The 16,746-nt window shown below is 57.1% G+C and overlaps 1 protein-coding gene and 1 long non-coding RNA gene across 12 annotated transcripts in view; both read left to right on the top strand.

Moving 5' to 3' along the window:
• LOC105485881 (lipase maturation factor 1) overlaps window positions 1–16,746 on the top strand; it is a 105,460-nt gene that overhangs the window by 44,725 nt on the left and 43,989 nt on the right. For 10 of the 11 annotated variants that reach the window (XM_071083823.1, XM_011748455.3, XM_071083826.1 and 7 more), the window contains one exon: window positions 7,301–7,449. In XM_071083823.1, the coding sequence (XP_070939924.1) occupies window positions 7,301–7,449 (149 nt within the window). Of the gene's footprint in view, window positions 1–7,300; window positions 7,450–8,547; window positions 8,789–16,746 lie in introns of those variants that run through there. The other variant, XM_071083831.1, reaches the window with a different exon arrangement.
• LOC139359792 (uncharacterized) lies at window positions 10,761–16,238 on the top strand. Its single transcript, XR_011616225.1, has 2 exons — window positions 10,761–11,088; window positions 11,396–16,238. It is a non-coding gene; the product is annotated as an uncharacterized lncRNA (long non-coding RNA).

Here is a 16,746-nt window from a genome sequence, read left to right as displayed (position 1 = left end):
CTTCTCTGAGTGTGTGAGCTCACACAACCCCCAAACACACCGCCTCCACGTGGGGTGGGTCCTGCCTGCTGGCCACACTGAGCACAGCTGGAAATGCCGACTGCCAAGTGTCAGGGGAGGGTCTGGAAAAGCCACGAGTGAAAACAGACCGTCCCCGAGACTGTGTGGTGAGGGGAACACCCGCTTCTCAGTCTGGGGGCCCATGCTGACACTCCGACGGCCCACGCAGGTGTCACAGCAGGGACATGGACACTGCTGGGCTGTGAAGCTCCAGCCCAGGAGTCCCCATGGGAGGGGCAAGCAGATGCCGTGAGCTCGTCCCACTGCTGCTCGGGAGTGAGACCCACATCCCACAGGTGTCTCTGAGCAGGTGCCCACCCCAGGACTGGCTGAGAGTCAGGGTGCACCCCAGGACCCTGGCCCCGCATGAGAGTTGGGGTGCACCCCGGGACAATGGCCCCACATGAGAGTTGGGGTGCACCCCGGGACAGGAGCCCCACCCCAGCCCTGGCTGATTGTCGGGGTGCACCCCAGGACACTGGCCCCACGTGAGAGTCGGGGTGCACCCCAGGACACTGGCCCCACATGGTCACTTAAATTCACATCCAACTGAACCCAAGTTAAATGCAATGTCAAATGTGCTTCTTAGCCACGCAGGCTGCCTTTGAGTGCTTCAAGGCCTGAGGGGCCGGGGCCCTTGAGGCACGCTGGGACCAGGACAGCTCCGTGGGCACAGCGTCCCCGCAGCCCACGATGGCCAGCACTTTTCTGGGGTCTCATGAGTCACTTGGAGGCTCGGCATATTTCAGCCATTTTTCACTCCCAGGACACAAAAAACAAAGAAATGGTCATGTGTGGTGCCTGCCAGCCTGATGTAGGTGAAATACTTGGAATACATTAATCCTAAACACTCTTTGCCGCGAAGTCTAATGTCCGTGAACGGGAAGCATTTTCGTATTTATCCAAAACCAATAAAGATAGCTAAGGTCGTTAGTGCGAATTTGTTTCCCGAGAGCTGGTGACACCTGCACAGAGCTGAGCCGCGGGGACACCTGGGGCTGGGAAGTCTGGTTGTCACGGCAACCGAGTATGAACAAGCCGCGCGGCCGGGCGCAGGGGTCACCGAGGCCACTTCCTGTTTCTCGGCAGCGCCCACGGACAGCCTTAAAATATGTAACAGTCCACTAAACTCCTCGTAACTGAGAGTGTGTAGTTAACATAATTTTATCTAAAGCACGAAAGCCCTTAACCAGCGCTTTCGGAGATGTCTGCTTGCTAGAAAATGCACTCCCGTTTGCCATCTGATCTCTGGTTTAACCCAGCCAGCCGCCCCGCGCCACGGCCCGATGCCACGTCCCCAGCTCTGCACCTATATGTCTTGTGGGCAGCAGAATGGCGGCCCTCCCATGAAACGTCCTCAGGACGTGAGACGTGGCCAGCAGGCAGATGCAGCTGTGACAGCTCAGGCCGGTTCTGGAAGTTCCTGTGCAGAGTTTGGCTCTGGGTGACCGCAGGCCAGGGAGCTGCAGCCCACTCCAGACACAGCCTGGCCAATCCTAGAGGAGGGAAGGAGCCCACGGTCGGGAGGGGGCTGGGGGTGCTGGGTGAGCACAGCAGCACTCCTGTCCCCTGGGTCACCTCTGGGGTGGGGCTAACATCAGGACCTCCCAGCACCCCTGCAGACAGCCCCGGTACAGGGGTGGGCATGTCTCCTAGGGGAGGGCAGCCCTGCCTGGTCATCTCCAGTGAGCCGGAGGGATCAGCAGGCCTGGCCAAGCCCCCAGAATGGCCCCTGCCCACAGTGCACAGGTGCAGCATTTCTTCACATGGGCTTGCGGAGCATATGCTTGGCGCGGCCACACCATGGCTGAGTGTTGCCCGTGTGCTTGGGGGAGGTGAGGTGGTGACGACACCATGGCTGTGTGTGGCCCGTGTGCCTGGGGGAGGTGAGGTGGTGACGACGCATCCCCGTGGTACCAACATGAGAGTGGGCTTTGGGCCTGGTTCCCCACAGGATTGCGTCTGTGTGCTGGGCTGCGGATGGGCCCACACGTGTGACGTTAGCTCTGCCTTCAGGATGAGTTTGCAGCGTGGCAGCCCCTGGGTGGCGTCTCCATCCCCAGCGCTGAGCACAGTCATGCTCTCGGAGCTGGCTGCAGAGCAACCGCCGTAACAGACCCAGAGCCCAACACTCAGAGGGTCTGCAAGGGGACACCCGGGACACAGCCAGCTGCCAGGAGAGGGGTGTTCCTGACGTGCCTTCAGTTGCTGCCGGGGAGCCAACGAGGCATCCCAAGGACGCAGGCCTCGGTGGCAGAGCCTCCGCTTGTCCCTCTGAAGCCTTTTCAAACATGGTCATGAAAGATGTTTTCCCTGTGGCCAGAGACGTGGAGAAGTGGGGTCTGGGGCTCTGCATGTGGGTGGGTCACAGACAAGGCCACTGGTGTCCCAGGGCCATGTGGGTGTGGCCTACCAGTGCCCACCCCCGCCACTGGCTCACAGCCAGAGCCGATCTCCCCAGCCGCCATCATCCAGCCCCAGGGGTGTCTGTAGCCCACAGCCCTTCTGTTCCGTGATAGTGCAAAGTAAGATTTGCAGTGCTATTTCATAACTTTTCATCCTAAAATATAACCTGTGAAAACGAAGGAAACTTTTAAAAGCTCCCAGCTCTCTCTGGGGCCGCCATTAGAAGCCCCTGGGGTGGCAGAGGGCGGCCCGGCGCAGAGCTGAGTGACAGGCAGTCAAGAGGGAAGCGCTTTGCTCCCTCGTCCCAGATTTTAACAGCGAACTTAATGGATTTCCTATTTCTAACGTGGATGGTGGCTGTCATTTTTGAAGGATCCATCTGTGCTATATTTAATGACTCTCTCTTAGTAACTCAAATAGTTTCCACAGAGTTAATGAGGCCTCAACTGGCATTCTCTCCTTCAGTGGCCATTGCAGTGACTTGCACCTCCAAAATGTGTTAAATCACGTTTCTTCCCTGGTCAGAGGCAGCTCAGCCCACAACCCACTGGCCCCATATCCCTCCCTGTGCCTGAGGCTGGCTGCCCTCGCCCTGCACACCTTCTGCACCCTCCGCGCCTCTGCCCCTCACCGGTGGCCGAGCAGCACCTGGTTGTCACCTGCCCTGGCCCCCCCACATCCCACGTGCCCCGGCCCCCCACATCCCACGTGCCCCATCCCCACATCTCACCTGCTCTGGCCCCCAGTGATGGTGCTCGTCTCACCTGCCTGAGGCGCCGCAGTCATCCCACCCTGCATCTCTCTCGTCCCACATGACTGCTGGCCTACAGGACTTCCATCTGGAAAACCCCAGCTCAGGCTCCACCCCAGCGCTCTGCCTGGCCAGCAATGCACCGTGTCCCTAGGCTGGCCTGGGACTCTCCATCCTCTGATTGAGGTCCCCAAGGCTGGTGGTGCATGAGTGTGCTGCTGGCCGCCCAGCCTAGCCCTGCCCAGAGCATCCTCCAGGCATCTCTCCACGTGTTCCCACGTGCCCTGGGCTGCCAGGCACAGATCGCGCCTCTTGGTGGCAAATCTTCTGGTTCTTCAGTGGCAGAGGGTCCCTCCTCAACCTCTGATTCCCATAAATGGAAAAGGAATGTCAGCATGCACCTCTGCCTGGGTTTTATTTGGGGAGCAGGTGCCTAGGAGCTTAGCTGCAGAGTGAGGGATCCCGGCCGTTGTGAGGATGAGGAGGGCTCTCTGCTGCACCCTGTGGTCTCTGCCTGCCCTCTGCCCCCATCCTGCACCTGGCTTCTCTGGTGGTTCAGACCCGTCCATACCCATGCCTCCTCACACCTGTGCACACAGGGCCCCCCCAGCCTGAATGTCCCCGGGAGTCGCCCCTCGGTCGCCCCTTGGCTCTGCAGAGCCAGGTCTAGGGTGAGTTTTTCTTTGGCTGTTTTTAAAGCGGTCTTCTTAAAACAAGTAGCACAGGACCCTGCAATCTAGGAGGCGAGCATGGGACGGTGAAAACCGTACAAGCCCTCAGGCCTCAGGGGACACCCTTCCTGGGCCAGCCAAGCAGGCAGCAGCGAGGCCAGGGTCCTCAGAGCCACCGATTTAGGGCTGAGAGCTGTGTGGCCCTCTGCGTCAGTCACTACTTAACATTAATGATTCGCACTTGGAGATTTAGTTCAGAGAAACCACAGTTCCATCTGATTCCAGGGCAGTGAAATTGTGTCACCAATGGTCACGGGAAGGGTGGGAGAGAGTGTGTCTGGTTTTGCACTTGGAGAACTGGAGCGATCACGGGCCTCAGGGCCTATAGCAGTGTGCGTTCTCTTGTGGACTGTACGAGCAAGCGTCCGGTCTGTGTCCTGCAGAGCAGGAAGGTCGGGTGTGGGGAGCCTCCCTGGGTCTTGGCCTGCCCGGCCTCTACCCATTTGGGTCAGGGCTGTCTTCACAGGGTGCCAGAAGGGTTGGTACTGAAGCAACCTGCAGTCACCCTTAAATGTGGAGACGTTTGCTCCCCTTCCAGGAGGGGTCGGGGCAGCCCAGGGCGCAGTGGTGGGGATGTCCGTGTTCCCGGGGCTCAGCATCTCGTGGGGCCTCGGAAGACAGTATGTGCAGCTGCAGCCGCCAGGCCTCGTGCCCCGTCAGCGATGGTGAGAACTGATTCCAAGTCTAGAGCTCTGGGGAGCCGCTCCGAGAGGCACCGTGTGGCAGTCGCCATTGTCTGCAGATTTTCTTTTCCCAGTATTTTGGGGTGCCCCACACCTCCTGTGGCTCCAGACCTGACATGCAGAGCCTTCAACCCTAAACTGTCTCCAGCAAGGCAGTTATGAGGCTGCATCCTCGTTTCTGCCTGTTCTGATGCCCTGAGATGCCTATGAATGGCACAGTACGGTTACCTGCAGCGCTGGCTGGGCCTGCAGGCCACAGGCTCCTGCCTTGGGCCCCAGCCTGGCTGTGGATCTGTGTGAATCCTGAGTGGAGGGCAGCTGAGAGGCACTGGTGCCCACCTGTGCCTGGGTGCTGGGGCACTTGCATCTCCTCTGCACCAGCATCGGGGCATCTAGCAGGCAATGAGCAATTAATATGGTGCACCAGGCGAGGTGCCAGGGCAGGAGTGGGGCGTCGCACCCTGTCCAGCGGGCAGGGCTCAGGAGCGTCTCCCTGGGCCCTGCACAGGCAGCTTCTCTGGTGATTGGACCAGTGCTGTCTGTGTCACAGGAAGGAGAGCAGTGGCCGTGGAAGTGAACGTTCCCCACGAGAGCTGCTGCCCAGTTCCCCAGGCAGGGCGTGCCAGGCTCCTCCTGGGGCTGTGCTCAGTCTCCCGGAAGGCCCAACACAGCACGTGGTGGAAACGACGCCGGGGTAGTGGAGTGGAGCAGGGGCCCTCCTGGAGCCATCCCCCTGCTAAAGGGAAGGGAGGTCCCTGGGGAAGAGCAGGGCGTGCAGATGCTGATGCCCGGCGGGCAGTGCGTGCAGCTGCGCAATGGGAAAGGCGCCGAGGGGGCGAGGACTGCCCTCACCAGCAGCGTCTGCTGTGGCCCTGCATGTTGCCACCTCGTTCGGGTGCCTCAGGCTCGCTTCATGCAGCGCTGGTGTTTGCTGGGTGAGAGCTGCCTGGAGAGCCCTGGCCCTGGCGCTGGTGCTGGCGCTGAGGCCGCCCTGGCAGCGTGCTGCTTATTGACTTTCCTGGGGACGCGTCGTCCGCCACGCTGAGGCAGAGAACAATGGCAGCCCTTGTGCATGCCGCGCAGCTGCTGGAATTCCACAAGACCCAAGCAAAGAAAACAGAAGCAGGTGGGCCCAGGGCAACCCTTTCCTTCCCGGGGCGTTCGCAGGGCCCAGCCAGCTGGGCAGCTCTGGCTTCCGTGGGGAAGATGGAGCCCAGCGAGCCTGGGGCGTAGGCGAGGTGGAGGGGGTCCCGCTGCAAGACCAGCAGGCGTCAGCTTGGCAGCCTGTGCCCTCCACAAGCCAGGGCAGCATAAGGACTGACCGTCTGTCCGTTCAGAGACCAGGGCCGCGCTGCCTCCATGCACGCCCATCTGTTTATTCAGTAATTGGCACACATCAGTGTGGACTTGCAGGCGTTTATTTTGTACTTTGGGTTACAATCCAGTGCTGCTGTAGCAGCTTCTTCACAGGCTTTTGACTTTACCATAATATCTCAGATACAGACGAGTTGCACCAATGGCTGGAGGAAGCTCCCCATGAGCCTCCGTCCGCTTCTCCTCCGCACTCTCCCATCCTCTGTGGTGCGTAGACGCTGCCCCCACAAGCCTCCGTCCGCATCCCCCCTGCACTCTCCCCTCCACTCTGTGGTGCGTAGACGCTGCCCCCACAAGCCTCCGTCCGCATCCCCCCTGCACTCTCCCCTCCACTCTGTGGTGCGTAGACGCTGCCCCCACAAGCCTCCGTCCGCATCCCTCTGCACTCTCCCCTCCACTGTGGCGCGTAGATGCTGTGGCGGTGTGAGTCGTGTGATCGTTGTCATGCTGGGCGGTGGGTGGCCTCTGTCCCATCCGGCATCCTCAGAGCCCAGGAGGGAGCCTGGCCTGTGGGGTCTCCGGGCCCCTGGGATGTGACCTGCCATGGACAGACGTGAGCTGTGGGCAGTTTCCAGCAGCCACATTCATGGTGGCTTCACCTCTGAGAACAGCACTGGGATGGCGACCCGCATCTGCATTCTTATGCCGGGTTTCCAGTGAGAAGGATCCGTTGGGCCCCCACATGTCCCCCACATCCAGCAGCAGAGCTGCTGCCTTATCGTGGGCCCGTGAGGGACTGACCAGTGTTGGTTCCATGTGGACCGACTATGACCTGCCTCTGCGTCTTTGCCTGGCTTCCATGCCCGCCTGGGAAGGACAGGGCCAGAGAGAGACACTGCCTCACACAGGCCGGGCTGCTGCCCCAGTGCTGCTTCCGGGCTGGGGAGAAGGTGAAAGCTGTTTTCATGCAAACCTACGGGAGGGCAAAGGCTTCCCCCAGACATCCGCTGGCAGCACGTGTGCTGGGCGCATTCTCAGATGTCAGGTCTGTGCAGCGTCCTGCGGGGTGGCAGGTGGCGGCCCTCAGAGCGGGGCCTTTCCCTCCAGGGCAAAGGGTGCCGAGGTCACGGGACGCCCTGACCTAGGCCCCGGGTCCCACACCAGAGCTCCCACTCCTGCAGACCTGAGCTTGCATGTCGGTGCTGAGACTAATACGTGGGGGTTGGTGCCTCTCCGTAGTAAGGTCAGCCCTGTTTTAAGGACCGTTTCCATTAAACTGAGTTTCTGAAATGATTTCTTTGTGAAATGTGTGGCTTCCATTAACTCACCCTTGGTGTGTCTCATTGTCGTTTTAGGATGGGAGTCCCAGCTTCTGGAAACAGGGTTCCTGGGGATCTTCCTGTGCCCGCTGTGGACGCTGTCGAGGCTGCCCCAGCACACCCCCACATCCCGGATTGTCCTGTGGGGCTTCCGGTGGCTGATCTTCAGGATCATGCTCGGAGCAGTAAGTGGAGCTCTTCTGTGTGGTGTTTGGGGAATAACGGTGGCTCTTTAACCTGTGCGGCTTCTAGGAGAGGTGAGCCTGTCTCCCTCCTCCCCCGCCGCCCTCTGTCCTCCCGTCGGCATGGCCTGGCCAACAGCCCGCGCTTCTGCCCCTTCAGGGGCCTGTGTTTGAACACTGGGGGCTCCGCTGGCTTTTCCCAGGCGTGTTCATGGTCACCATTTCTGGGAAAGAACCACACCTCTGAGTCCATTTCAGGAGACTCAGGAGCACTGGGCGCCCTGCTTCCCCCCAGCCCTCCTGTGCTTGCTGGAGTGTCCGAAATATTTCAGAGCTCGTTTTTAAATGACAGCGTCTCAGGCCATAGTGGACCCATTGGCAGACATATTCGAGGGTGAAGGAGGCATGAGACCCGCCGTCCTGATGCTCAGAGAAAGCGCTGCCTCCTTGCGTGTGGTCTCTCAACTGCGTCCTTCCCGGGTGCCTGGCCTGCTGGGCTTTGGCGTCTCTTAGGACAGCCAGACTGTCCGGGTTCGCTGCCGAGCCCCGGCGTGGGGGTGGCGGGTTCCCTGCGGGTTCCCGGCGTGGGGGTGGCGTGTTCCCTGCGGGGCCCCGGCGTGGGGGTGGCGGGTTCCCTGCGGGGCCCCGGCGTGGGGGTGGCGCGTTCCCTGCGGGGCCCCGGCGTGGGGGTGGCGCGTTCCCTGCCGGGTCCCGGCGTGGGGGTGGCGCGTTCCCTGCGGGGCTCCGGCGTGGGGGTGGTGCGTTCCCTGCGAGTTCCCTGCCGGGCCCCGGCGTGGGGGTGGCGGGCTGTGTGTGCTTCCTGCCCAGCCAGGGGCTGCCCATCTGCGTCTGCCCTGCGCACGGTGAGGACACATGCCAGCCCTGAGTTCAGCTTCAGTAATGTGACCTCTGAGTTCACAAAGACATGATTTGCACTTTAAAATCAGGAGTGACGTGGCCCTTTTGTCGTCTGCTGCACTGACCAGAGCTACGCAGCTCTCACTGTCTCTTCCACTTCACATGCTTTGTTAGTAAGATTTTAATTTTGTGCTGGAATGATAAAATCTTCATGTTTTTGTGTTGGAAACCACGTCATACAGATACACTCTCTGAGCATCTGTTCGCTTAAGTGTTTGGTGGAGGAGCCGCTGAAGACGTACAGAAGAGTTGGGCAAAGCCCCGAGGAACTTGTCCCCGCCCCACCCGACAGCACGTGCTCATGCCAGGGCCACGGCCAGAGCGTGCCGCCATCTCGGCCACTCCTTCAGTCCGGAATGTTCCTCTTCTCTCCCTGGCTTTGAGGCGTGGCTGCTGTGCCTGTGTTCAGCTGCAGGTCATTCGGGTAGGGGGCCGAATGCTGGGCAGCCCCTTTCACCCTGTCCCCCGGGGCAGCTTCAGACACTTCGGACACCCAGTCTCAACACAGCACCAGCCACGGACTCAGGAAGCCACGACCTCATGTGGCTTGGGGTATCATGTAACATGGTTCACTGTAGCATGAAGTATGGTTCAGTGTAGTGTGTAGTGTGGTTCGGTGTAGTGTGGTTCGGTGTAGCGTGTAGTGTGGTTCACTGTAGTGTGTAGCGTGGCTTGCTATAGCGTGTAGCGTGGTTCTGTGTAGCGTAGCTTGGTGTAGCGGGTAATGGTTCAGTGTAGTGTGTAGCGTGGTTCACTGTAGTGTGTAGCATGGTTCAGTGTAGCGTGTAGCGTGGTTCAGTGTAGCGTGTAGCGTGGTTCAGTGTAGCGTGTAGCGTGGTTCAGTGTAGCGTGTAGCGTGGTTCAGTGTAGCGTGTAGCGTGACAGTGTAGTGTGTAGTGTGGTTCAGTGTAGTCTTTAGTGTGGTTCAGTGTAGCGTGTAGCGTGACAGTGTAGTGTGTAGTGTGGTTCAGTGTAGTGTGTAGCGTGGTTCAGTGTAGCGTGTAGCGTGACAGTGTAGTGTGTAGTGTGGTTCAGTGTAGTGTGTAGCGTGGTTCAGTGTAGCGTGTAGCGTGACAGTGTAGTGTGTAGTGTGGTTCAGTGTAGTCTTTAGTGTGGTTCAGTGTAGCGTGTAGCGTGACAGTGTAGTGTGTAGTGTGGTTCAGTGTAGTGTGTAGCGTGGTTCAGTGTAGCGTGTAGCGTGACAGTGTAGTGTGTAGTGTGGTTCAGTGTAGTCTTTAGTGTGGTTCAGTGTAGTGTGTAGCGTGGTTCAGTGTAGTGTGTAGCGTGGTTCAGTGTAGCGTGTAGCGTGGTTCAGTGTAGCGTGTAGCGTGACAGTGTAGTGTGTAGTGTGGTTCAGTGTAGTCTTTAGTGTGGTTCAGTGTAGTGTGTAGCGTGGTTCAGTGTAGTGTGTAGCGTGGTTCAGTGTAGTGTGTAGTGTGGTTCAGTGTAGTGTGTAGCGTGGTTCAGTGTAGTGTGTAGCATGGTTCAGTGTAGTGTGTAGTGTGGTTCAGTGTAGTGTGTAGTGTGGTTCAGTGTAGTGTGTAGTGTGGTTCACTGTAGTGTGTAGCATGGTTCAGTGTAGTGTGTAGCGTGGTTCAGTGTAGTGTGTAGCATGGTTCAGTGTAGTGTGTAGCGTGGTTCAGTGTAGTGTGTAGTGTGGTTCAGTGTAGTGTGTAGCGTGGTTCAGTGTAGTGTGTAGTGTGGTTCAGTGTAGTGTGTAGCGTGGTTCAGTGTAGCGTGTAGCGTGGTTCAGTGTAGTGTGTAGCGTGACAGTGTAGTGTGTAGTGTGGTTCAGTGTAGTGTGTAGTGTGGTTCAGTGTAGTGTGTAGCGTGGTTCAGTGTAGTGTGTAGCGTGGTTCAGTGTAGTGTGTAGCGTGGTTCAGTGTAGTGTGTAGCGTGGTTCAGTGTAGTGTGTAGTGTGGTTCAGTGTAGTGTGTAGCGTGGTTCAGTGTAGTGTGTAGTGTGGTTCAGTGTAGTGTGTAGTGTGGTTCAGTGTAGTGTGTAGTGTGGTTCAGTGTAGTGTGTAGCGTGGTTCAGTGTAGTGTGTAGCGTGGTTCAGTGTAGTGTGTAGCGTGGTTCTGTGTAGCGTAGCTTGGTGTAGCGGGTAGTGTGGTTTGGTGCGCTGTGAGGGGCTGTCTGGGCCCATTCCTCACCGTGTGTTCCCTGCACCATGATGCCATGTCTGGGCATAGCTCTTCTTTTTGTCTCATTCAGCTCAGAGCTCCATCCCCCTGCGGCTCCCATCTTCCCCAACGCCCTCCTTTTCTGCCCCGCTCACCCACATACCTTGTGTCTCACCAGCACCAGCCCTTCACCAGTGCTGCAGAAACGTCAGCTGTGCATGGAGTGGACCGGCCGTTTCTTGAGGAAAATGGGGCTCCCTGGTGGTACGCGAGCACCTGATTCCCTTTATTCCTTTTCTGGGAGGGTTACATGGCATCTCATGATGAGCACTTGCTGGGGTTGGGAGGGGTCACTGCAGGCTCAGCTGCACGAGCAGGAGACCCGCAGAGAGGGACCTCAGCACCAGGGCCCCTCTCACCCCCCAGGACAAGGTGTCCGGAGGGTTGTCCCGGGCAGGGAGGCTCCCGCTTTCCTCCCTGCCCTCTGCGGCATGCCAGCTTCAACCCAGGTGTTCTGCCCCAGCCTCACAGGGGTGGTGGGCACCCGTCCATGACGTCATTGCACACCTGTGGATGGTGGGTACCAGGGCATCCCTGACAGGTTGGTTTTCTGGGGCTGTGGGGAGTCTTGGGTGTTTACTCTAGGTCGGGCAGGGTCCTGACTGAGGGGGTGGGTGAGTGGCTGCAGAGCCTTCTGGAAGTGGTGCGGGCCGGGTCCTGGCGGAGGGGTGGGTGAGTGGCTGCAGAGCCTTCTGGAAGTGGTGCGGGCCGGGTCCCGGCGGAGGGGTGGGTGAGTGGCTGCGGACAGTTGGCCATGGCTTGTTGGAGGAGGGCATAGCTGCAGCCAGCGTCCAGATCCCACAGGAAAGTGGGATGCTGACTCCGGGTTTATTTTTCCATTTAATTAGAAAGACTAGAAATGTTTCCATGGCTCCTTTTCACGGGACATTGAAATGCTTCGGTGTCTCCAGCCAGAGTACAGATACTCTCACAGGCTGTGGGTCCTGATCCGTCCGGGACTTAGTTTTAGGTTCCACCCTCTGCTGACTTGAATATACACAGAAGCGTATGCGGCATTTCAAAGGGCTCTGTGCACGGCAGTGTCAGGCCGAAGCCCTGGGAGAGAAGCAGAGCTCCAGGGAGAGGAGCCAGCCCCACAGAGGAGCCGCCAGGCGCTTGTATGAAAGCTCCTGGTGCCAAGAGTTGAACAGCTCCCACAATGCCTGGTGGATGCAGGGATTCATCGGCTCATCGGAAGCACCTTTTATGGCATTTTGATTGACTGTTAGTGCCAGCTGGAGAAAAAATTATCAGTGCACTAAAAGGTGTAATTACTTGATAGACTCTTACATCGGTGTGATTAATGTTCCTTTGGTGGAAAGCAGAGGGTGAGTTGATAAGAAAGAGCGATAGCAGCAGAGTATCCACCTGTTGATGAGGAACTGCCCTGTGGACAGAGCCAGCTAGGAAGGCAGGCACACCCTTCCCCGGCTTGTGCGCCTGGGTCAGAACCAGCGCCACACCATCAGCTTGGCAGATTCACTCAGAAACCAGCACCTGTGGTTCTGTGGCCTGGGGGGTTTCAGATGCCCTGACCACTGGGTTCCTCAGAGCCATCTCGGGGGAGCCCCGTGGCCCTCCAGGTGAGGGTGACAAGCAGAAGGGAAGGAGAAGCCACAGCTTCTGTGCCCACCTGAGCTGGACGTCAGCTGCAGGCCTCAGGGCCACCACACAAAAGTCAGTTGTATTTCTTTTTTTTTTTTTTTTTTTTATTGAGGCAGAGTCTCGCCTTGTCGCCCAGGCTGGAGTGCAGTGGTGCATTCTCAGCTCACTGAAACCTCCACCTCCCAGGTTCAAGTGATTCTCCTGCCTCAGCCTCCCGAGTAGCTGGGACTACAGGTGCCCGCCACCACACCCAGCTAATTTTTTGTATTTTTTTAGTAGAGACGGGATTTTACCATGTTGGCCAGGACCTCGTGATCCGCCCACCTTGGCCTCCCAAAGTGCTGGGATGACAGGTGTGAGCCACCGTACCCAGCAAGTCAGTTGTATTTCTATATGCTAGGAGAAAATGTCAAAATGAAAACGTTAAGTATAGCATTTATAATAACATTCAGAACCATAAAATAGGAAATTTTAACAAAAGAAATGCAGCCTGTATGCCTCGAAAGATACCACACATTGCTGAAAGTAAGGAACACTTCAGTAAATGGAGAGGTATACCATGTTCATGAATCAGTCTTCATATTGTTAAACTGTCCGTCGTCGCCAATTTGAGCTATAGATTCCATGACATCCCAGACAATCCCAGAAGGATTGTTTTTTCCAGAAATAGGTAAACTGACTCTTAGATGTATGTGGAAATGCCAAGGACCTAAATAGCCAAAACAATTTTGAAGAAGAATAAAGATGCAGGAGTCACACTACTTGATTCCAAGATTTACTGAAAAATGATAATAATGGAGACAGTGTGACACAGACGTTGTTAGGGTTCCCTCGAGGGACAGAATTAATAGGATGAATATATATATAAAGGGGAGTTATTGAGTATTAACTCACACAATCACAAGACCCCACAATAGGCTGCCTGCAGGCTGAGGAGCAAGGAGAGCCAGGAGAGCCAGTCCCGAGTCTCAGAGTGGAAGAACTTGGAGTCCGACGTTCGAGAGCAGGAGGTGTCCAGGACAGAAGAACGATGCAGGCTGGGCGGGGACACCCGTCTCATCTCTTCACCTTTTCCTGCCTGCTCGATATTCGCTGGCAGCTGATGAGATGGTGCCCACCAGATTAAGCTTGGGTCTGCCTTCCCCAGCCCCCTGACCCAAGTGTTAGTCTCCTTTGGCCACACCCTCACAGACACACCCAGGATCAGTACCTTGCATCCTTCAACCCAGTCAAGTTGACCCTCAGTGGTAACCATCACAAGGCGTGAGGACAGATAGCTGCATCTGTAAAACAGAGAACCAAGAAACAGTCCCACACCAAAGTCAGGATCAAATGATTTTTGGACAAGCCACCAAGTCAATTCAACTGAAAGAAAGAAGCCTGTGCAACGATTGGTGCTGGAAGTCCTGGATATCCATCTGGGATAAGTGAACCCCCTCCATCACCACACACAAATGTTAATTTGAGATGGATTGCAAACATAAAAGCTAAAACTATTAACACTGCTTAAAGGTAACATAGAATGTTTTGTAATCTTGTGATAGGCAAAAGTCTCTTAGGACACAGAAAACATTAACCATAAAAGAAGAAAATGGCGGGGCGCAGCGACTCACACCTCTAACCCCAGCATGTCAGGAGGCCAAGGCGGGAGTGTCCCTTGAGCTCAGGAGTTCAAGACCAGACTGGGCAACATAGTGAGACCCTGTCTTTAAAGAAAAAGAAAAAAAATACATACATTGGACTTCCTTAAAATTAAAGTCTTCTGTTCTTCAAAAGACACCATCGAGAAAATGGCAAGGCACAGATCAGGAGAAAATATTCACAATGCTGTTATGCCTGACAAAGAACCTGTATCTGGAATACATAAAGAATTCATAAAGTTCAATAATAAAGATAATTTGATTTTTTAAAGAGGGAAAGGATTTTAGCAGGCACTTCACAAAAGGAAATATGCAAATGGCTATCATAGCACTTGAAAAATCCCTCAGATGCATTGGCTATTAGGGAAATGCAGAGCAAATCTACGCTGAGATACTTCCTCCCCACAAGAACGGCTGAAGTTACAGAGGCTAGCGAGTCAGCACTGGCACTCGTGTTCGTATGCTGAGGCGGCCACGAAAATACCACGGGCCAGGGGCCTTCAGCCACAGGGATTGATTTTCACAGTCGCTGGGGCTGCAAGTCCGAGACTGAGGCTCTCCCAGATGATTTGGTTTTCAGCAACGATGTCCTCGCAGCTTGTGAAAACGCCTTTCTCCGTGTCCTCACGTGGCCTTGCCTTGCAAGGACACTAACCCTGTCGGATCAGGGCCTCCCCTTATGACCACATTTAACCTTAATTAGCTCCTTAGCAGTCCCATCACGGGGGTTAGGGCTGCAGCCTGTGAACTGAGCGGGACACGGGCATTCAGCCCATCGCAGCAGGGTGAGAGGCGGGGGACGTGCCGCCTTGCCGGGGAGCAGGTATGGGCTCTAGCGTGCTAGGAGAGAGTTCACCTGCTCCCAGCCTGCAGCCCAGTGTTTCCACTCATAAACAGTTACCCTAGAGAAACGAAACGCTTGTAACAGCACTGTCCGCAAGAATAAGGACTGGAAACGGCCACAGCCCGTCAGCAGGAGAGCGGATAACACACGGGGCCACATTCCCAACACGGCTGTGGCTCCTCAGCATGAAGAGGAAGAAACTACGGATGTGGAAAGCGTGCGGTGGTCTCAGAGCTGGCGAGACGCCAAGGAGTGTGCCCCGAGCGAGTCCCTTCGTGGGAGGGTCAGAACAGGCAGACGGTGCGTGGGACGCGCTCAGAGAGGTGCCTTTGGGATTCAGGTGGGGGCTGACAGGGTGGAAGTTTGGGAACTTTCGGAGCGATGGGAGTGTTCTGTGTCTCGATGGTCAGCCCGTGGTTCAGAGGAGGAGCCGGCAGGAGCACTGGGGAGGATGAGTAGCGTCACTGCCACGCAGCAGAGACAGGCGTCCCTGGGGGCAGCGCAGAGGTCACCACACCGAGCCAGACTGTCCTCGGCCTTCCCTGGGTTCAGCACCAGATGAAAACCATGTGCTTTGAACCCTGGAAAGACAATCAGCCCAGTCAGAGCCAGAGCCTGAGACAGGCGGCCCCCAGGGCGCAGCTGCAGGAAGCTGCATCCTCTCGTGGGCTCGAACAAGGCGGGGGACGATGTGTTCCCTCAATGGCTTCTTGGTGTCCCTTGACATCCAGGAGTGTGAGGTGAGGTGAGGGCTCTGAGCCGGGAAGCTGACAAGTCAGGGAGAATGCCAGGCCAGACGCATCGGCCTGTGGGGGTGGAGCAGAGCCTGGCACTCACTGTCCTTGCTCCGTCTCACTCCGGCTGCAGCCCTGGCCCAGGCCTGCCCACCCCAGGCATGTGGCAGAGCAAGCCTGGCTCCCAGAGCTCCCCCCAGGCCCTGGAGTGGCAGGTGGCGGGCATCCTCATCCCAACCCATGGCCGTGCCATGCACAGGATAGCCGAACTTGCCACTGCCACAGGGTGTCGGCGGGTTGGGGCAACAAACAGGGCCCAGGTGCTGGTGGCCAGGCTGGCTGTATGTGTGGGTCGACTGTCACCTGACTGCGCTGGAACAAGAACCACCCCCACCCACCCCCGCTGCTCTCCACCCGGTTCTGGGCCGGCCCTGGCTGGGCTTTGTGGATCCTCAGGTTGTGCGGGTCATGGCTTCCTGGGGCCGGGCTGGAGCCATCATGGAGTCACCATGGTTCCTCACGGACACAGGCGGGGCTGGCGGCGCCCCTCCACCCTCCTTGCCTCAAGCTGCAGGGACAGCACCGAGAAGCCACACAGACCCAGATGGCCTCGCCCGACTCGGACTCAGGGCCGTCTCCAGCCTGCATCCCACCGGGGCTGCACACACAGACGGCCTCTCCTGGAGCCCTGGAACATTTCCCTCGTGTTTTGTCTGCGTTTTCTGCTTTAAATGAGTTTATTTCAGTCGTGTCAAAGTGAAGGTCTCTTTCCCTCAGGACGTGATCAATGGCGTTGCCGTCAAGTCACAGTGTTTAGGGCAACAGATGGCCTTTAATGACGCTATATAAAGAAATAATTTCCCCCTTCTTTTCCCTTCTTGGTTTTGTGAGGACAGAGCATCTGTGTCTCGGGGCGGGGGTGGGTCTGCATACTCTGTGGCCAGCAGGCAGCAGACACCTGTTGGTGGAGCCCGCAGCTCTGTGTCCCAACATCTCTGTGTCACCTGCATGGGGCAGAGGGTGGGTTTTCCGGGAGGCCCCTGGAGCCAAAGCCTCCCTTGATCACTTCCTGCTGATGACCTGGGCTGTGTTGGGGTGCAGAGCTCTCGGCTGCGAACGTTCTGGGAATTGAGTTGGGGTCCTTGTTGCTGGGAATTCTCAGACCTGGACAATATTAGAGAGGAGACCACTTGATTTTTAGTTTGACCCCTGGAGAATTGAAAAGCTGGAAATCTGTTTTCTGTACCTTCCCGCTCCCAGCCCTCCCCTCACTCCCCACCTGGCTTCTGTGTGGAGGGGGCGTCTGCATGGGCTGTCCTGCTGTGGCTGCAGGTGTGCAGACGCCCACTGCCACTGTCTCCCGCTTCCTGCTGGAG

This window comes from Macaca nemestrina, chromosome 18, assembly GCF_043159975.1.
Source record: "Macaca nemestrina isolate mMacNem1 chromosome 18, mMacNem.hap1, whole genome shotgun sequence".
Lineage (NCBI taxonomy): Eukaryota > Metazoa > Chordata > Mammalia > Primates > Cercopithecidae > Macaca > Macaca nemestrina.
Note: the sequence above shows the minus strand (reverse complement) of the source record. Positions and strands in the feature narration are given on the sequence as shown.